General features: G+C 41.1%; 2 protein-coding genes across 2 annotated transcripts in view; one reads left to right on the plus strand and one right to left on the minus strand.

The window, feature by feature from the left end:
- Positions 1 to 11501: 11501 nt before the first annotated feature.
- On the minus strand, positions 11502 to 18574 carry inab (internexin neuronal intermediate filament protein, alpha b). The gene is made up of 3 exons (XM_037543627.1): positions 17022 to 18574; positions 15052 to 15176; positions 11502 to 14839 (listed from the first exon to the last, which is right to left on the minus strand). The coding sequence occupies exons 1-3, from the start codon at positions 18075 to 18077 to the stop codon at positions 14584 to 14586; spliced, it is 1437 nt and encodes a 478-aa protein (XP_037399524.1). The 5' UTR covers positions 18078 to 18574; the 3' UTR covers positions 11502 to 14583.
- A 1166-nt stretch (positions 18575 to 19740) lies between these two features.
- The window catches only part of nt5c2b (5'-nucleotidase, cytosolic IIb), a 47790-nt gene continuing 45396 nt past the window's right edge, over positions 19741 to 22134 (plus strand). The window contains exon 1 of the mRNA XM_017712165.2: positions 19741 to 19948. The gene's annotated coding sequence lies outside the window, so the exon portion shown is untranslated. The remainder of the gene's footprint in view (positions 19949 to 22134) is intronic.

Genomic DNA, 22134 nt, shown 5'->3' on the forward strand with positions numbered 1-22134 from the left:
ATACTTTCTCTGCACGCCAAAAAGAGTTTGGGAGGACACTTTAAGACCCTGAAGGCATTTCCAAAACATGCTTTCTCATCTGAAGCTAGTTTCTTTTTTTGGCTCAGGGATCCAAAAGAAAAAGTATGAAAAGATTTTTTTTAATTTTCTCGCTGCTAGCACTCTGGTAGTCTACTGCCTGTGCGCACTTGATGGAGTTACTCTTTGTAGTTTTCCATGTTTTGAAGAGGCATCCTTTTTCAGCATCTCCAGAGTCATAGCTGGAAGGAAGTGTGAAGTGTGTTACGCATGCTCATGGGAGACCCACAGTGTGTGTATGTGTGTGTGTGAAGAGGATTAGACTCTTGTTTTTTTTTTTCGATTTGTTTTCCCTCTGAAGTGGTGGGGGTTCTCCTCCTGTGGCTTTTCAAATGTCGTCTTGAGCTTTCTCTGTCATTTACTGCATCACTGAAGCATGTCTCTGCACTGCATTTTACTGCTATAGGCTAAACTTTAATGACATAAAATCGGTCAGTTTTCATAATGGATAGGTGAGAAGCAGAAATTTAAATGCAGGTTCAGCAGCATTGGGCAATATATGTATATATATATATATATATATATATATATATATATATATATATATATATATATATATATATATATATATATCCTGACTCTTTTAATATGGAACAATACTGTTGTAATACATGCAGAATTTGGTTTGACATTGTCTTGCTGAAGTAAGCAAGGTCTTCCCTGAAAAAGACGTTGTCTGGGTGGCAGCATGTGTTGCCAAACCTGTATATATTGTTCAGCATTAGTGGTGCCTTCACCGATGTGCCAGTCACCCATGCCATGCACACTAATGCAAAGACTGGTTTTTGGTCTTGTCCATTGCATACAGAGATTCTGTGGTGCTATTATTATGTTATTATTATGTTATTATTACCATAGAATGACATTCTTTGCCATTTTTCACTGAAAAATGTTATTCTTCACTGGTGAACCCCTCCCCATCTTTACTTCTAAAAGACTCTCTGGGATGCTTTTTTATATGCAGTCATGTTACTGACCTGTTGCCAATTAACCACCAAGTGTTTTTTTTAGCATTACACAACTTTACCAGCCTTTTGTTGCCCCTGTCCCAACCTTTTTGGAATATGTTCAATAAAAAACTGATACAACATTTATACATACATATGTATAAATATATATATATATATATATATATATATATATATACGTGTGTGTGTGTGTGTGTGTGTGTGTGTGTGTGTGTGTGTGTGTATAAAAAAGGTTGAGTTGTGTGCAGTGACAGGTAGCAGAAGTGAGAAAAATGAGTCACAGATGTCACACTGTGAATGTGAAGGGCTGTCAGCACAGAAAGATTGTATTAAACAGAATTGCGCTTTGGAGTAATAAACTGGCAGCTAAAATAAATATACAGCAGCTTGAGTTTTTGACTGGCAGGTTCCTGACGAGCCTCTATTCGTGGTTAACATAAATCAACACAGACGGCTCTTACATACTATTTGTCTATCATCTATAATAAATAAACCAGAAAAATTATATATATATATATATATATATATATATATATATATATATATATATATATATATATACATACATACAAAAAATCCTTAAGAAGAGGAATGGAAGGGATGTGTCCTCTGTAAAAAAGGACCGTTATTGCTGTTGTTGGTATTGTTTGTTAGTATAAGATGTGTTTACGTGTTTATTGTGTGTTTTTGAGCTGAGTGGTGGCTTTACGTAGCCTAGTTAAGTGTCTACAGGAGAGGGGTATTTTTTGGCTCTAGGTGATCTCTACTGTGTTGGGTGAGACTATGTTATGGTCTCTCCTGAATCCTTCTGCACAATGCTACAGCATTTACGCAGCCACAGGTCTACACAAGTGTAAAAATAGTGATATGTTCAGATGAGACATCCTTTGTCTGTGTTCTCCACAAGTGGACAAGTTCATGTGCAAGGTACACCAAAAGAACAGCACTGGTCTGAATGTTTAAACCCTACAATGAAGGAGTTTGATGGCTCTCTTATGTTGTACGGATGCTTTTTTGTTTGAGGCCACTCGTTGCCTTAGAGGAGCCAACTGAAGGAATTTTTTTGGAAGAATGATGTTCCCTCCCTCCAGGACAGTTATTGAATCTATGAAATGGAGCACTAAGACTTATGGTAGCTCAAACTCAGCTTTATGTTAATTTTTTGTTTTTCTTTCATTTGTAAGGAGTTGTATGCAAATGTTTGCAACCCCTGCTTAAATGACATGTTTTACTGATTTTCTAAATTAAAACTCTACAGCTAGTACAGCAAGGTTTAGTGCATGATTTCTGTTTATTTGCTAAATTACACATACTGGGAAATAATTAAACAAAATGTAAAATGTTCCATAACAGACCACATTTTATCTTTTATTTTATTCCCAAAATTCAGAACATAAATATTAATTGTGCATTACAATGTGCAGATGTGTGCTCTCTGTTAACTTATACTCCCTTAGAAAGTCAACAAAACATGGCATTTGACCAGGGGTGCCCAAACTTTTGCATATGACTGAAGATACACTGTATTGCAAAAAGCACTGGCAATAAAATGAGGCTCACCACATACTGGTCATTAAAATGACCTTATGCTGTCTGATTCATGTTTAATTCATGATTCATTGGAATTCATTATTATTTAATTTTGCACATTATTTTCTATGCACAATAAAAGATAACTCTGGGATCCCAGAGGGTTGAGGTTGAAATTGCTGAAGTTCTGGATTACTCTCTCTCTCTCTCTCTCTCTCTCTCTCTCTCTCTCTCTCTCTCTCTCTCTCTCTCTCTTTCTCTCTCTCTCTCTCTCTCTCTCTCTCTCTGTCTCTCTCTCTCTCTCTCTCTCTCTCTCTCTCTTTCTCTCTCTCTCTGTCTCTCTCTCTCTCTCTCTCTCTCTCTCCTCATCTCTCAAAGACAGCATTAAACTGTCTCTTTAAACTGTCATTTTCTCTAATTTCCCTGAGGGGAACACAGTAGATGACTAAACGAAATGAAAGTCTGTCAATAATGAACTCTTATCATGGGTGATGAAGAGCAAAACTTCTATGGAGTCAACATTCAAAAGCACGATGATTATTATGACCAATATTCATTGGCCTTTATTCTTATTGGCCCAAAAATGTAGTCCTTCATTTTTGTAAGTACACTTCTGAGTACAAAAAGTACAGAATTCCTTATAGAAGAGATCCAATAACAATAACTTCCAAAACGTGTTCCTCCTACATTGACTTAATGGTACTCACTCAGCAAAGGCAGAAAATGAGTGCACAGAAATTTTACTAGTTTCGTTCATCATCATCTTTGGCATGTATACTGTATGGCCAAAGATATGTGGACACCCTTCATAATCATCCACCCTTTGCTAACAGGTCTATAAAATCAAGCACGTTGTCACAATTGGCCCCTCCTGGTTCTGTCCATGTGTTCGTGTTTTGTTTTGGTCTAGTCCACGTGTTTTCTTTGTTTTGGTTTCCTAGTACGCCCCCTTGTTTTGTAACTCCGCCCCTGACTGTCGCCACCTGTTTTCCGCCTGTCCCTCGTTATCCCTGTGTTTTATAAGCCCTGTGTTTGCTGTTTGTATTTGCTGGTCTTTGTACTGTTTGATATGTTTCATGTTTGAAGTGTGATGTGTCATGTTGTTTGATCTTCCAGCCCTGTTGTTTGTTTGACCCGTTTACTTTCATTATGTCCGACTGTTGTTCTCTCCATGTTGGCTGTCTGACCATGGACCATTATGACCCTGATTTTGGATTTGCCAAGAATAAAAGTCGCTTATCTCCGCATATGCGTCCGCCTCCTCGCTCCCCGGTATTACACACGTAGCTGTTTGATCTCCATGGAAATTATTGAACAAATATTGGCAATGTAAGACAGAATAGAATGTACTGAAGAGCTCTGTGACTTTAAACATGGCACTGTCATAGGATGCCACCTCAAGCCAGTCAATGAATTTTTTGCCCTGCTAGATCTGCCCCTGTCAACTGTAAGTGCTATTATTGTTAAATGGATGTGTCCATAAGTAACTAGCATGTAGTGGGTAAAAATCACATACTCTGTTGCATCACTTACTATACTTACTACAAAGTTCCAAAATGCCTTTGGAAGCAGCATCAGGAAAAGGGCTCTGCGTTGGGAACTTCATAAAATGGATTTCTATGGCCGAGCAGATGCACACAAGCTTAAGATCACTGTGTGCAATGTCGAGTATGGGCTGGAATGGTGTAAAGCTCATCACCACTGAACTGTGGAGCAGGAAGGATGATAGTCTGGGGTTGTTTTTCAGGCCCCTTAGTTCAATGTTACAGCATGCAACCACATTTTAGACACTCATATGTTTCAGTCTTTGTGGCTGCTGAGGCCTTGCCAGAAGTGTGGGGCTCATGGTTTTGGAATGGAATGTCCAACATGCTCAATCTCTGTCCATTTAATTTTGACCATATAAGCTATGTGCAAACAAATGCATACCTAAATGGAGTGTACATTTTAAACATAGTATCTTAACTTTCTAAAAAAGTCTTTATATGTGGTTAATCATTCACTTAATCAGTGACATTGAAATTCACTGTGCTGTCAGAAATAATATCAGTAATAACATTTTGGATAGTAAATAAAATGTTTATATTTTCATTGTAATTTTCATTCTGTGTTGTGGCCCCTGATTTCTAGCCCCACTAATATAAAGAAATTGGAGTAGGTAATTGTCAACAATGCAGCATTTCACACCAAAACACTTTAAATGGCTTTGTTTACATCAGGTACTAAATCATGCAGAAATTTGGAATCAGTAGTTTTTCCATTTCATTTCTGTATTCTGAATATATATATATATATATATATATATATATATATATATATATATATATAGAGCGCTGGTCCATCAGATCCTCTTGTTTTCACAGTTGGTAATTTTGGAATATTCTGTATATGCATCCTTGGGAAAGAACTTCTAGAGAATTTTAAAACTTCAGTATGGATGATGTCATTTTGGATGATGCAACTGTGTGTCAGAGGATGTCCTTTTATTGGTATTTGCAGTGGCTCTCACATCTGCTCTGTGTGTGTATGTGTGTGTGTGTTTGATTGTGTGTGTGTGTGTGTGTGTGTGTGTGTGTGTGTGTGTGTGTGTGTGTGTGTGTTTGATTGTGTGTGTGTGTGTGTGTGTGTGTGTGTGTGTGTGTGTGTGTGTGTGTGTATGTGTGCGTGCATGTGACCTCCCTCAGGTATTCCTCAGGGCTGCAAGGGAACAGTGAGTGCCTTGGCAACAGTATCCACAGTAACAGCTGAGGCAGCCCAATTAACACTTTGCTGACAGGCACCAGAATGAGGGGCCTCTGACTTTTGTCTAGCTTTCATGTGTTGGGTGGGGTTTTTAATAATCCCATTGACCCTGCCTTTGGCAAAAGGAGGGCTTCATTTGTTTCTCACTGACTGGTACTTTACTAATGAGAGCTAGAAGGTGTTCACTGTGTGGCATTTCTCTCTTTACATTCTGCTCTTTTTCACACAGCAAAGGATTGGATTTGATTATTTTGGTAAGATTCTTTATTTAAAGGGCACATTTTGTGATGTTGAGTAAAAAGACACACACATTTATCTGCTTATTCAGCCTACAGCAGTTTAGTGCCACCCATTCATATTGCCGTTATAAGAAGTGTTTCAGCCTGGACTGCTTTTTGAATGAGGCACAATATGTGACAACCAATCAGAACATTTGTGTATTGCTGTTATAAGAGCAAAATCTCCAGGAAGGTAACTTTTTATAAGAGAAGGAAAAAAACATCTTAAATTTGAATGGACGTTAATGGAAAAAGGTCATTTTGGAGCATTTCCATTATTCCATTCATCATGAAATTTTAACTCAATATTAACAGCAGCTGACATTTTCAAATTCTGTAAAAATAAAAAATAAAAAAATTGAGATATTACCTTTTGTCTCAGAGTGATCATACATCAGTCTTAAAGGCAAAGTAACAGCCTGTTTAATTGTCACAGATAAAGAGAGGTTGGAAAACGGTCATGTAAAATAAATTATGACTATTTTTCTAAATAAACTCACATAAATGTCGTAAAAGGGTCTCAGGCAAAATAAAAAAATATCATATGAAATATTTGAAGATATGAGCTCTTTGAAATAGTTAATGATAGTCGATTCTAACATTCCAAAATCAATGCAACTGCATTGCAGCCGTCTCTAAGAAAAAAATCCCATGTTACTCAACAACTGCATGTAACTGAGTAACACTGAGTCAAGTCTATTGTGACCAAGAAATACAGCAACTTGTCAGATTTACTTGCTGTTTGTTTATTAGTGCAACCTTCCTGATTAAAACTCAACATCTTTCTCATTGACTACTGGTGTCATCTGGTGTCCACCATTTGCATAGTAAGTATGTTTCTCCCCCTGTGTTTTACTTGCCATCTGTGGGATGTCAACTCCCCTCCATTTCCTTCTCTTGTGGGTGTGTCTCTTTGTGTTCTTTGGTTAACCACCTAGCTTCATTGTTGTTGGCAAAAAGGGTGAGTTGCCCATGCTGAATATGGGGTTACACCAACTGAGCTCAAGTTTTGTATATGAAACATTTGCTAATGCAAATTCTGCATAAGTCAGTTTTTCAGATGTAAAAAATGCACTTCTGACTTTTCAGGTTTGATATAAAATGGTTCACTGTAGAAAAATTGCTGAGTCAGATTTCTTTACTGTGGTGCTTATAGGAACCAGGGGTCATGATGTCAATGTAAATATAGCCATTTTACCTGTTTTTGAAACTGAGCAGTGAACCTACGCATCACATGTACTGTTAATGATGCTGAAATAGTGGTAAATATGAAAATTTCATATGAAAGTTCATTTTATCCTGGGGTCTTGTTCACGAGTGATGGGAAGAGGGATCATGAAATCAGCCGCAGGCTGGGACAGGCGGCAGCAGTAATGCGGTAACTGTACTGGACTGTAGTGTGAAGAGGGAGCTGAGCCAAAAGGCAAAGCTCTCTGTTTACCGGTCAGTCTACATCCCGACCCTCACCTATGGTCATGAGCTGTGGGCTGACCAAAAGAATGAGATCACGAATACAAGTGGCGGAAATGAGCTTTCTTCTCAGGGTGGCAGGCTACACTCTATTCGATAGGGTGAGGAGCTCGGCCATCCGGGAGGAGCTCGGAGTAGAGCCGCTACTCCTCCGCATTGAGAGGGGCCAGGTGAGGTGGTTCGGGCATCTGATTCAGATGCCCCCTGGGACAAGACCCTGGGGTCATCCTAGGACCCACTGGAGGGATTATATCTTCAAGTTGGCCTGGGATCGGCTTGGGGCCCCTGGGAATGAGCTGGAGGAAGTTGTGGGGAACAGGGTCATCTGGGATTCTCCGCTCTTCAAACTGCTACCGCGACCCTATCTAGACTGAGCGGTTAATGATGATGAAGATGAAGATGAAGACATTTTGCCTTAAAGTCAGAATCAGACAAGGAATCATCACATACAAGGAATTTGATTTTGGTTGCAGGAGCTCACAGTGCACACGCAGTATCTAAATATTTTACAGTAGTAAATAAAATAAGAATAAAAAATAAATAAAAAAAAGCAGAATAAAATAAAATAGAATGTGCATTCTACCACACATTCAGACCATTTCACACACACACACACACACACACACACATACACAGGCACACCTTTAAACCTTGTACTGAGAGCAGCAGAAGTTAAAGAATGCATAGCGGGAAAAAAGTTATAAGTGAGGTAAAAGTCAGACAAGTGGGGTAATAGTCAGGTAAGTGAGGTGCAGAAAATGCTGGCCTGAGATGGTAGTTACAGAGGACGGAATGCTGAGAGTTATGATATACTATATATACTAAAGACCCATATATTTAAGAACTGCAGCTGGAATATTGTTTATGTGTAATAATTAACTGTTTAAGACAGTGATGGCTTGTGGGAAGAAGCTTTTATGTAGCCTGGATGACCTGGTCCTCATTTGGCTGAAGTGCCTGCCTGAGGAAAGGAGCTGGAACAGGTGGTGTCCAAGGTGTGACGAGTTGGCGGCGATTCTCTCTGCACGATTCCTGGTTCTGGAGGCATGCAGTTCCAGCAATGTGGGCAGCTTAACACCAATTATCTTCTCCACAGACCTGATGGAGGTCATGCTTGGTCACTGAGCCACTCCGCACTGTGATGTACATGGTCATGACAGACTCCATGATGGCTGTGTAGAACCACACCATCAGCTCTTGGGACAGGTTGAACTTCTACAGTTGACGCAGGCAGTTCATCTTCTGCTGGGATCTTTTGATGATGGAGCTGATCTTGCTGTCCCACTTCAGGTCCCTGGAGATTATTGTACCCAGGAATTTGCAGGACTGCCATCACAGTTCTGTCCTGTACATTTTTTCGAGAACAGAGCATCATCATGAGTTGTATATAGAACCATTTCATGTTTAAATGGTTCTTTTCATGGGGAAACCGTCTTTCAGATTGATGCATGAAGAATGCATTGTATGTATTGAGAATGTATGGAGAATGTATTTTCTATATAGCACTGACATAATGTCAAGCTTGTAACATTAGAAGAAACCTCTCTGGTGCTGTGTAGAACCATGTATAAATACGTTCCACAGTGAACTACATGCAACACATTCTGCATCAATCTGAAGAGTCACTTTATCATGCAAAGAACCATTTAAGCATGAAAGGCTTGAATCGCATGGCTCTAAATAGAATGACCGTCTTTACTGAAGAATCATTTTTAAGTGTGTAACATTGTGACATTAATATCATTATTTCACAAACCAGCCCAAACTGAAAGGCTCCTATAGAAGGTGTTGTAAGTGTTCTAAGTGCACCCTTTTCTATGGAATCAGAGGATGAGAGGTTCTTGTGGTAGAGGAGCTGTTTACTTCTGTTGATGTGTTCACCTTCTATCAGCTGTAGCATGAAGAAGAGGGTAAAACTGCTACAGAGTCTATATACTGATAGAATCTGAGCAGGCTGTGGGGGTGTCACTGTACTTGTACGTTCTGTTTCTATGTATGTGACATTAGTTTCAGTGTCTTTAACTGCTGGATAAATCCTCAGCGCACTGAAAAAATATGCCCTTAAATGCAGTTAAATGGTCCCTTATAGTGTTATTTAGAAACATAATTGCTATTGTATACAACGATAATCTCTGTAAACTGCAAATGTAAACAGCAGAGTACGCTCATGCAGACATAATAGGAGTAACAACAAGAGGGATTTTGTTCTTGGCATTTAATGAATAGACCCATCCCCCTAAAGATCAAAGGTCAATGACTTTGCCAGCCTTGGGGAATATCAGGCTACTGCACATTTGTCTATGTTAATATCACTTCAGCCTATTGTACAGCTTTTAGAATTGGTGTTATGTACTGTTTAGGCAAGTACAAATATAATCCACCTTTATTCTTTTTTTTTTTTTACTTTATGACCTCCTTTCTTACGTAAGTAAATATTATGAGTAATCTGCTCAGAAAAATCTCCTAAAAACAAACAAACTGCAGTTAATGGCTATTTTGATTGGGCATAAATAGATGAAGGGGATCTCTAACTGCTATTCAATATCTAATACGTCTTGTACATAATATTGACATATACTTATTTACAGGTAATGAATATGATGCATATTATTAGTAGATATAGATACTCTCAAATATGTAATGCATGTGGGATACATCTCATGTCCTTTTAATGTATAAAAACTAGCCTCTGTATGTATGTGTGTGTTTATGAATCTAACAGCAGCCTAATCCAGAGTCAATTTTCTTTCACACACACACACACACACACACACACACACACACACACACACACACACACACACACACACGCTGAGTGTAAATTCAATAACAAAAACTTGATGGCAGCAGGAAATAAGCCGTCACTGTGCCATCAGGAACAGCAGCATTTTAAATCTGTTATGAAACAGATGATGACATCAATCAGGCTGGGGGGCAATAACATACACCACAACAGCAACGACAACAACAGCAGAGATAATCAGCTGTATCAGCAGCAATCTGAGGAAAAGGGTGTCGGCTTAGGGGGTGTGTATGCGGAGCTTCACGGTGGAACATTCTCTGCTGGTGGCACTGCAGGGGTATAAATCTTTGAAGATCTGCTGCATGCACCACAGCCCACCCAGCGCTGTCACAGCACAACTGCATGTGATACCACAGGCGTATGTGGGTGAGGTTCAGGAGGTTCATGTGTGAATTAATACTGTGTTTGTTTGTTCCTTTCAGTACAGTCCATCATAATCTAAGGACTTTTATCATAATACATAGAAGAAATCAGTGTGGCTGTTCTGGCCTCTATCGCCCTGACCACCCGTCAGGTTAAATCAGGCAGGCACGCTTGACTGGATGGCTGAACATCAAAACGTCTTCAGGACATTACTTTATCATCTACTCCATACAGCAGGAACATAGCTAGAACCATAGTCCATAGTTCACATCCAGCACCAGGTTTGGCTCAATCACTGCTTCTGAGTGTCAAATCAGGTGTGTTGTGATGGAATTTAACAAATCTATGTGAAAGCTTGGGGTGTCCAGGAGAAACCTAGAACCAAACGTTGTTCTAGCTCGCACTAGCTCAGAAGATATCAACTTTCCTGCTCATAACTGCATTTTTCAAAATGCAAAATTCTTGTTACTTTTTCTTGTAATTACTACTTACTTTTATATTTAAATTTATTTATATGTTTATGTTTATTCTAATGTATGATGTTTTCACTGTCAAAACATATAAGGATCATTCTAGCGAACTGGTTCAAAGTCAGAGTTGAAAACACATATTTGACTAAAATCTTTTTGCTTTGAATGACCCTGTACTTTAATTATGGGTATTCTAATAAATCAAATGCTTGAACATTTAATTTCGTCACTACCAAAATAGTCATAACAATATTGAATCTTTGCCAAATGTTTCATTAGTTTGAAATGCAAAATGAAATTTAAGGGTTAGCCACTTCTAAATAGAAAGGGCCCTATAAATTTTATATAATTATAAAATGTTGTTGTTTGTTTGTTTGTTTGTTTGTTTTGTTTTGTTTTGTTATTATCTCATTCTTTTACATTTCTAGTTAGCAGATATGCCTACCAGACTGGAAGCTGCCTGGTGGTTAATCGCTGAAAAAGAAAAAAAATATATAAGTAAATATATAAATTATAAGCACTTATTCTAGATATTAATCAATACAGCTGTTTTTTTTTGCACCATCCAAATTATTATCACAGTTATTATGTTAGGATGGTTATATGACAAGTAATTGAGCAAAAAAACAAATGGTGACAAGAAACTATAAATATAATGATCCCATGGTATCTGGACCTTCATCATAGCAAGTGTAACATTTTTATGTACATTCCATTATGCTAAATGATGAAAATGAAGGTAAAGTTTATATACCTTTGTAAATATTCTCAGATAAAAACAGCAACACAAACAACAAGATGGACTTCATAATGCCAGTCTTTATTGGTCATCTGTGATACAGCAGAAGGCTAAGATCCAGAATAAAGAGTAGAGTACATAATCTACATTCAATTCCACAACATTTCATTTCAGCCATTCAGTGTAGCATCTAATCACTAGAGAAAAAACGATGAGAGCACAAACAATTCGCTAACTCACACTCTGCTAGCTGCAGCAAGCTGCTGGTGGCTTAAGGCATTTTGATAATCTAAAGTATTAATATGTTTGATTTCTTTCTGTCTTTTGTGTTTTGTATTTGTGAAAGACTGCTCGTTAGTTTTGCCTTGACTTGAACTGACGTCATTAATTACACATGCGGTGTTATTGTTGCCAGTGAGAGACAGCAGGCTTACTGTGCATTCTTTTCAACTGAAGTGTGTTTCAGTGCTTTGTAAAATATCCTATTTATCCTTCAGACGGTGACGGACCTCACACCTAAATGTCCAGAGACTTAAAACTGAGAAACTTGAAGAACTCGATGGACAAACTTTCGGATTTGCCCAACATGCCCAACATTGCAAAGCTAATGGGAAACAGCCTAGGTTAGCCTAATGAGAAAAACAGGTTAGCAGATCTAACACATCTTAAAATAAAAATATAACCCCTACATCATCTCGTAGTACAATCCATTAGATAACAGCGGAAAGTGCAGCAAGTCAGGCCTACGCTGCCATGACAAAATATCTACAAAAAACAAAGAGCATCTTTTTTCCACACCTGAATTCTGAGACGCCCCACCCCCTAGAAGTTTCCCATCACCTGAGAATTGGCTGGTAGTTCTCAAACAGTCTGCTAAGTGATGGTATTAATATGACTTTCTTGGCCAATGGTCACCAACCCCACACCTAGAGATCTTCTTACGGCCAACCTGTATCTAACACCCACCCCTAAACAATTGATCCAGCCGCTCGATGACATCTGAAGAAGCTAACTAGCAGGAGCAGGTGCTTGGAACTATACTCTGCAGAAAGGTGGATCTCCAGGACTAAGGTTATTGACCACTGCACTAGATAATCCTAGCACAAAAGGCGAGATACTGTCAATCAGTTGTAGCACAGAAGGCGGAACTTGGCAGAATACGGGTGGGAAAAAATAATGCAGGCAAGTCGGTAGTTGTGGTGTCAAAACTTGGCAGTGTTCAAGTGAAATTAGAGAAATGCCACTAGCACTGATTGTAAGATTGCAAGTCTAAACAGGATTTAAAGCATAACTTTGTAGACCCATGTCACACCTAATTATGGACTTTCCTGTTCTTCATGTGTTTTTAATCCAGTTGGGTCTAAGATTGTGCCTTCAAATGATGTTCCTTTAGTAGTAGAAGTTCAGAAGCATGTGGTCCATTTGGGTGTTTATGATGTCTCAAGATTTCCTCATTAGTTAATAAGGCTTGGTGATGTTATAGGTCTTGGATGATGGAGTAGATTTGTGCATAATGTATAGTTCTTTTGTAAGTCAGTCTACAAATTCATAACATTTAGATCATCTGCTCATGGTTTTGTGCTAACTGCCGTTGGGTTTGTTCTCAATTCGACAAACTTGCTGCTATTATTATAAGAGAATGTAAGCTCAATGCTGCTACATCAGAGGTCTCTCTCTCTTTCTCTCTCAGAATCAAACTACATTGGTTACCACATTCTTCTTCCAGTCTACTACTGTATATAAAATCCTAAACAGCACCACTGTTTCTCTTTAAGATGTCTGATAGTAAATAGAAATGAGACGGTGTTGGGATGTAAGACACGTGCCCTGCATCATCATCACATCATCATCATCACAAGCACCAAACAGCATGAGAAAAGGCATCAGCAATTATTGGGCCACATTCTCACCAGCTTGATGTTAACTCACACTGGTTGTGGCTAGAAAGCCTTATGTATTTAAATGAATGGTGGGCATAGGAGGATCAATACATTGAGAAAAGGTGAGGACTTACTATTGCCCTTTTCATATACCTACCATTTGTATGGCATTGGAGGACTGCTGGACAGCTCATATATACCGTCACCATGCAAACAGGGTATAAACATCATGCATCAGCAGCAGCTGCTAAATCTTTCACATTTTTTGGGAATTGGGACTCGAAATTGGCACCACGATAAGTCCCGGAGAGGACATTCACGCTTTGAAAGAAAATCTAGAGCTGCTAGAGCTTTTCGAACCACAAAACCAGGTTCCTTAATGTTCTACAACTGGGTTCCTTCTTAAATTGCAATGCAAAGTTACCATGCACACTCATGTGTCTACAAACATCTAATAATGAGAGAAGACGAGTGCAACCCAACTTCCCGAAGTACAAAATGTATGAGGTGATGAGGGCCTTGGTGCTGTACAGTCAGCGAATAACAGCATTGCCATGGCATAGAGCAATAAGGCTCAGACAAAGACAGTATTGCAGGTCAAGTTCTGTGCTGGTTTTAGCTAGCAAAACCTTGTTTTGTGCAGCATGAATACTAGCTCTCACTTGCTAACTTTGCAGTCTAGCACTATCAGTCTTTTCCTACATTTGTGTCTGCCAAGAGATCGATACAGTTACAGTTAGCGAGGACCGACCGAATGCACTGTGCATGTTTACACACACACACACACATATACACATGCACAGTACACACTTCCTTTTTTGGAATGTGATTAGAGGAGCCTGTGGCAGTGCACTTAAGGGTTTCCAAAGATGACATCTAATGCGGATCGCAAACCTGGATCAGCTAACGGTGAGAGTAGCGGAGAGTGGACTGTATGACACCTGAGGTGCATTCAGTAGTGTGCAGTATATCATAAAGGGACGGATGCCCCGATTCTGAGAGTGCTGTAGTCGATAAGTGGAGAGAGAAAGAGAGAGTTGGTTGATATGCGTATACATTGGGTTTCCCTCTGAAAAGTCTCCACTCTTTTAAAAATAAAGGTTCCTAATTGGCACCAAAAGGTTCTTTAAGGAACCTGCAATAGCTTTTTCATGGTATCAACTCTAAAGAACCCTCTTCAACCTTTATTTTTAAGAGTATGGGAGAGGAAACTAGTGAGGAAAAGGAAGAGGGGACAAAGGGAAGAAGGAGAGGAAAGAGGCTTAGTTCTTCTGGCTGGTTGCATTGACTTCTCCAGAGTCGGGCTTGTCACCCTTCTTGGAGGCGTTGCTGTCAGACTTGTCGCTCTGCTCCTTCTGCTGCTTATCCTCATCATCTTTTCCTTCCTTTTTCACACTCTTGCTAGAGCTGGTGTAGACACGGCTCTGGTAGCTGTAGCTCTGGCTGCTAGAAGCGGAGCCTGGAATGGGGTAGGCGATGCCTGTGCCAATGCGGGTCTCCTCCCCTTCCAGGAGTTTCCTGAGAGATTGAGGGAGGGTTGGAAGGGAACAAAGAAAAGAAAAGGCAAAAACATGAGAGGAAAAAAGACAGGGTGGAAATGAAAGCATTAAAAAAATAAAATTGCTAAGGAACAGTGAGTGGTTACTCATAAATTTGCCTTTAGATTTACATTCATGGTGCCTCAAGCTTAACATACATACTTTCCTATTCTAAAAGGATTCCTTTGTTACCTGTAAGCAGCAATCTCAATGTCCAGAGCCATCTTGACATTCAGCAGGTCCTGGTATTCCCTCAGGTGACGGGCCATCTCGCTCTTAGTGGTTCTGAGCTCATTCTCCAGGTCGCCAATCGTCTCCTGGTAATAGACGTCAGAATTGCTTTGTGAATCAAAAGGGATTTTCCACTTGACTGGCTTTTGAAATTAAAGCAATTTTCCAAATATTAGAATGTAGATGACACAATTTTAAGTCTTTATAGGCTCGGTGGCTCAGGACATGGTCAGTAATTCCATGAAATGTAGTAAAGCAGAGGTAAAATCCTGGATTTTTAATATGGGTGAGGCACCCGCCATTGGCTACTACTTGGTTTTGGAACGTCTTCTACATTGAAATACCTGCCATCTAAAACCTAAATAACTATGTGATATACATATTATAAATTATATATTATTATGTATTAGTGTCTAACTAACATAAACCTAAACCTCTTTCACTTAAAATGTGAAGCCTATAAACTTAAAACTGTTCACACTGTGCTCACAGGCTTGAATGATTTCAGCACCACGGACAGAGAACAGGGTGTTGGCTCTGTGTTTATGTTGAAGATCACACCCAGGCAGAGATAAGTCTCTCTCTCTCTCTCTCTCTCTCTCTCTCTCTCTCTCTCTCTCTCTCTCTCTCTCTCTCTCTCTCTCTCTCTCTCTCTCGCTCTCTCTCTCTCTCTCTCTCTCTCTCGCTCTCTCTCTCTCTCTCTCTCTCTCTCTCTCTCTCTCTCTCTCTGTCTTTCTCCGCCTATTAGAATATTGATTTTTCACAGCCTTCTGGAGGGGACCTCACACAGACACACAGAAAGGGTTTACTTTAGCCTGTAGACAAGAATTATTTCTGAAAACTTACTACCACAAATGTAGCTTTTGTTTTCCGTTGCTCTCAAAGCGTGTGGGCAGAGTGGCATTGTGTTATGGTGAAGGTCACGCCCATGTTGTGATCTCTAGTCTCTGTAGTCCTCTGCTTAGAGGCTGCCTCCAAACCCACAAACTAAAATACTAAATAATGCATCACAAAATAGCACAACACCAATAGAAGTGAATTTATTAGTATTGAATTGATTAAATAGCATTACCTGGGTGCGGACAGTATCTATTAGAATTGAGATTTTATACAGACTTAGAGAGGAGGCTAAACACAAAAGGATTATAGCTTAGCCTTTTTTTTAGAGAGAGAGAGAGAGAGAGAAAAGAGATGTTTGCCTTTATTTGCAAGAATCACATCCATCTTCAGTTTAGCCTTTATTCAAAATCTGATTCAGGGCAGGGGCAAAGACAAAAAGCATAAGCATCTGCAAAAGCATGTGGAGAAAACTGACAAAGAATTCTCTCCCAGTTTTATTTATTAATATAGTTTTCCCCAAAGCACATGAGAGAGGGGCGGTGTGGTCGCTGTCACCCAGGCAGTGGTCTTTACTGTGGGTCATAGCACATTTTAACGGATATCTCTATATGCACTCCATACGGACACTGTCAGTAATTCCACGAACAGAAGTGCATGAAGTGACATGAAGTGAAATGAAGACCTTTGACAGGTTAGAGGGGGCTTTCTGTTCACTTGGGCGGGGCACTGCAAGCCTGTCATTACCTAATCAGTTATTTTTGTAAGCTGAAAAAAATACTACCACTTACAGAGTCAATAATGCCTCGGTTTCTATAAAGACTGAGGGAGAGATAATAATGTGTAACTATTTGAATAGTATTAGTTTACTTTAGTTCTCCTTCTCATCTCACCATACCCAAATCACGAGACCAGATCTACATGAAAGCTCTGGAGTTCGTCCTGCTGTAAAACACCCACTAAACCCAGCAGTTAACTGATGAGATGAATCAGGTGCGCTAGAGCAGTGTAACCCCCGAACTGCGGTGGCCCTGATGCCCCCTGTCGCCTAAAGCGCGGTAAAAAAAAACTAGCCATCTCGAACGGCGACTCACCTGGAAGCTGGCCACCTCCAGGTTGTGCCTGTCCTCCATCTCGCGGATCTGCCTATCCAGGCTCTCGTTGGTGCCCCTCAGGCTCTCGATCTCGATGGTCTTGGACTGCAGCTGCCTCCTGAACTCGTTGACCTCCTCGCGGCTGGCGCGGATGGCCTCGTTGCTGCGGTTGGCCTGCTCGTTCAGGTCGGCGAACTTGGACCTGTACCACTCCTCGGCGGACTGCAGGTTCTTGGAGGCCAGCGACTCATACTGGCCGCGGATCTCCTTGAGGGCCGATGTGAGGTCGGGCTTGGCCATCTCCATCTCCACGGACACCTGGGACGCCTGGATGGCGTTCATGAGCTCGGCCACCTCCTCGTCGTGCGCCCTCCTCAGGAAGGCGATCTCGTCCAGCAGCGACTCGACCTTCTTCTCCAGGTCGAGGCGCGACAGCGACGCGTCGTCCACGTCCTTCCTGAAGGCTTTGAGCGTGCGCTCGGCCTCGTCGCGAGCTCGGACCTCGTCCTCGTAGCGCTCGCGCAGCTTCTGCAGCTCCTCCTCCACGTTGTCGCGCTCGAACATCATCTGGTTCTTCTCGCCGTGCGCCTCCTCGAGCTGGGAGCGCAGCTCGCGGATCTCCTGCTGGTAGAGCTCGGCCAGGCGGGAGGGCTCGGACTGGCGCTGGCGCAGCGCCACCAGCTCGGTCTCCAGCACCTTGTTGTGCTGCTCCAGGTTGCGCACCTTCTCGATGAACATGGCGAAGCGGTCGTTCAGGCCCTGCATCTGCTCCTTCTCGTTGGTGCGGATGATTTTGAACTCGTTGTTGAGCGCCGAGCTCTGCGAGAAGTCGAAGGTGTCCAGCGCCATGGGCGAGGAGGACAGGGCGCTGCGCCCGGCGCCGGAGCGCTTGTAGGAGCCCATGGATGGAGTGCTGGTGCGGGACAGGGAGAGGGACCTGTACCCGCTCCTGGAGGAGCTCATCCTGGACGGGGAGGACGAGTAGCGGGGAGAGTCCCCGAAAATCTTCCTGTAGGAGGAAGAGGAGGAGGAGTACACGTCGGATCCGTAGCTCATCTTGGCGGTTGGAGAGATGAGGAGCAGGGCTTGGGCTGCGCCCCCTCTTTTTATACACCCAGGACCGTCCCAATCAATAATTCACTCCTACCTTCGCCTCCAAACTGCCCCAGCGCAGAAAGCAGACGAATGGGAATCGAGCCTCGTTGAAACCAAGACAAACGAGACACTTTGTCTCACTTCTCAGAAACATATCAAGAACATTTTAAGGCAGAACCCCGTTTTTATTTAAGTTCTAGGAAAAAGAGCCACCCCAAAAAGGCGAGGGTGGGGGCTCGGATGGAACTGTCCGTTTTGGCGCAGTGCTGATGTCAGCAAGAAAAAAAAATCTTTAGCATCCGTGGAGAAAACCCACCGCCTCGTCTCGGCGCGGGAGAAGACGAGAGAAGTATGCAGACGAAAGGTGGAGCTAACTTTGACTTCTATACATGAATTTACAAAAGCAGAGCTGTTACTGTAGCGTACTGCGCATGCGCGATGCGCTCCAGTCTGTATAGAGAGTTGACTTTAGAATTAAAGAGATATTAAAATGACAATAAGGATTTGATGTGGTTGTTTTATTTGATATGACGTCATTTACATCGTCTGCTCACTTGACCAATTCTTCTAATATGCTCTCAGGTGGAGTCTTTGACTTTTGAGCCTCACCGTTTCTGCTCATATTTGACTTTTCTTACGCATTGATGGGCAATTCTGGGTCTTATGCAGCTTTCTGGCTTCTAATTTTAGCCACAACACGTTCAAATCTGTGAAGTCAGCGTCTGGACTGGAGAACAGAAGCGTCTGCAGTGCTCTGCTGCCCTCTATTGGAGGCTCACAGCATCTCAGTGTGTTCTGTGTCGGGGGAGACACTGACACAGACCCACTGCTCGCTGATCCGTTTCACTCTCGATGCAATATATAGTCCACTACTCTGAACACTGTGTTTCAGAATTCATAATGGCTAAATCCGAGAGCTAAAACCGACTTGCCTGATTTAAAGGAGAATTCCACCGAATTTCCAAAGTTTTCTAAAGTAATTCAGAGTAGTTACATGTGAGTGGTGGTGGTGGGAACCAGGGCCCACCATGCCTACAACACAGATCAGGCAGTGTATGAAAAGCGATGTTGTGTAATAGTTTTCTGTGAGGGAGCTTTAGAGGTATCAACTCTTCAGACGTCCGGTTCCTATCACCGCCACTGTGAGCAATTCTGACTCAGTAGGTTTCTCGTGAATGGAGCAATTAACACTAAACCACTCCGCGTACATATCTTTACCACTTACCACTGCAAAGATTTTGGAAAAAAAATAATTTTTTGAATAACGTATATCATTTATTATGCTTACAGATCAGACACGAAATTCACATATTTTACAGGCGAACCCCTGTCCAATAAAAAGCAACGGAAAAAGTGGCTCTATTTTCCTTTTTTGCTTTCAGTCCTAGTCAAAGGATGATGACATTAAAATAAGTCTCGCAGTCATTAGTCACTTTTATTTCTGGCAGCATTTCTTTCATTAAACTAAAAAATCACGAAATTACAATTAAAAATGATTCACACAACTTTTTTACGCTTTCCCTTCGCCCAACCCCGCCCACCGAATTTGTGATGAATGACATTTCGCCACGCCCCTCTTTTGCGAAGCCCCGCCCGCCTCCGCCGCGTAACCGCTGTTATCTGCTCTATCAGTATTATGAAGGAGGCAGAGCGACGGGATTTCATTCACTGTAAAAGCGAAGACGAGCGACTGCCACCGACTTACTGCCAACGCTGACTCAGTGCTTTCGTTATTTTCTTAAGAGACGTGTTGTTCCTATTCTGGTCTTGTTTAAAAGCGCATGCTCAGATTTCCAGCCTGTGCTGTTGTTGCTTTTGCTCCAGAGAGAAAGGTGAGTGAGCGAGAATCCAGTCGGAGTTCAGCTATTTCAGCGTTTTCTCCTAATAGCTGCCTATGATATCATTATACTCAGTTTCAGCCTAAACACACTGCCGACCTCCTCTGCATGCATGTGGGTCACCGTGCGGCAGCTAAATTAAAACAAAGGGTCAGCGATGTTTGACGTCCTGCACAAAGACGAGGAGGGCTTGCAGTTGTTTATCTGTTCGCCAGGCTAACTAGTTAGCGCGCTAGCCGAGTAGTCAGGTTACCGTTAACGGAGCAGCTGGTTAGTCCCCCGCAGCGCTAGCTTGCTAACCTTGTTGTTGTTTTTCTCCTTTACTGTTTCACTGTTTGGTGCTAAGCCAACTTAGCTACCCTAACGTGTTTGTTCATAAAATGAAGTAGTACATCTAGTAAGGGGGAAAAAAATCTGCTGGTTTACCAAGTCGGTCAGTCATCTTTACTGTACTAGCTGTACTACTGGGCTATCCAGCAAAGATGACTAGCAACAGCTTGACAGGTCGCTAGTTAGATGTTCTGGGTCCATTAACCTGTATTAAAATTAAAATAGGTTTTTTCCATCTCCTGTAAAGCTACCATTTTGGAGGTTTTCTTCCGACAACAGCTCTCTCTTTCTCTCTCTCTCTCTCTCTCTCTATATATATATATATATATATATATATATATATATATATATATATATACACATACATACATACATACATACATACAAACATGGAAAACTACTTATTTTGTAGCCAGAATATTCCAGGACTTTGCCAGAAGGCATTCGTTCTTTGGCCAACTTCTGCCTGCTCGTGGCGAAGTTGTCAGGCTGCTGCAGTGGAGATCTACCCTAGTTTTTGAGGAGGGGTCTGTTTTCCTCCAGAGCATTTCTTTTTCACATGAAGGATTGGTCTAAACCTGAAAAACACCCCAAAAAACAGCGTCCACCCCTCTTGAGTAACAACAGTCCACTGTGGTGGTTTATTCTCAGATCAGTGAAATGATGTCATCGCTGTGTGTGAACAGCCTTGTTTCAGAGTTTCCTCAGTGTTCAGGCTAGGAAGCACAAGGCTGCTGGGAGACGCTCTGTCCTTTACCCCCCAGGCCTCCACCTTGTTTGCACAAGTCAGCCGTCATGAGTTATAGGGTGCTAGAAATGCTGACTGTAGCAGTCGCAGTGCCAACCATTCATCTTACTTCAGTAGTTTGGGAAATAAATTAAAAGTCCTGTAAGATGGGGGTTAGTTTATCTCAATCTAAAAAGGAGGCAAGAACATCTCATCTTGGTGGTATCTAATGCTGTAACATCTGTATCGGTATACTGGTATTGGTGCCAAACAGCAATATTGATTTTTAGTTTTAGCAGTATTGATAGATGATGAAAAGTTTGAGTGCTCCGAGAAAGATTAGAAAGTTTCTGAAATTCTGATTTGTGTCAGGTTAATGTTTAAAATACTAGGGTGGGGGATATTGAAATAAAATGTCTTAATATTGTATTGACATTTCACAATATGTGTCACATGATTTAGATTTTAGTGGTTTGACGATTGGTACAGACATAATGTACCAAAAGTACCACATAAAAAAAAAAAAAAAACAACCAAAAAAAAACAGCATCTAAAGTTGTGAGTGCAGTGATTTTTGTTCAACATCTCGCATATTGCGCTGCACAAAATACAGTTAAGCAGGACTAATTAGGCTTTTCTTAATAAAGCATGCAGTTCTCAATATACTGATGATATCTACTCTATCTACTCTACTCTACTCTATGTACTCTATGTACTCACATTGTGGAATATCATGTAATTTATCACAATACGAACATATCGCTCACCCACATAAAATGCTGTGTAAGATTGTATTGGTGAGAATTTAAGAGAAGCAGAACAAAACAAAAGAAGCTCCATCATAAAAAAGATATATCAGGTTGTTAAGACATTGTTTTAGAATGGGTTCAGTAACTTTATTCATGTTACTGTTACTGTGATCTAGAAAAAAAAAATCATGATTTTGAATTTTGGTGTCTGCTGAGACGGTGACAGATGGCTTTGAGTTTGCTTGGGTGCCTGTCTTAGTCTGCTAATTCAGTCCTAACTATACACTGAGGCATTTCCATCTCAGGGTTACAAATTAGATCGGAAACTCACTTGTGGTACTGGACATTATCTAAATGTGATTTCACTTGAAAAG

Source organism: Pygocentrus nattereri, chromosome 12 (assembly GCF_015220715.1).
Source record: "Pygocentrus nattereri isolate fPygNat1 chromosome 12, fPygNat1.pri, whole genome shotgun sequence".
NCBI lineage: Eukaryota > Metazoa > Chordata > Actinopteri > Characiformes > Serrasalmidae > Pygocentrus > Pygocentrus nattereri.

Coding starts and splice junctions, on each gene's coding strand:
- inab (XM_037543627.1), bottom strand. CDS start 18,077: ATGAGCTACGGATCCGACGTGTACTCCTCCTCCTCTTCCTCCTACAGG. Junction 15,177..17,021: donor TGGAGGTGGCCAGCTTCCAG/GTGAGTCGCCGT, acceptor GTCTATTACCAG/GAGACGATTGGCGACCTGGA. Junction 14,840..15,051: donor ATTGAGATTGCTGCTTACAG/GTAACAAAGGAA, acceptor TCAATCTCTCAG/GAAACTCCTGGAAGGGGAGG.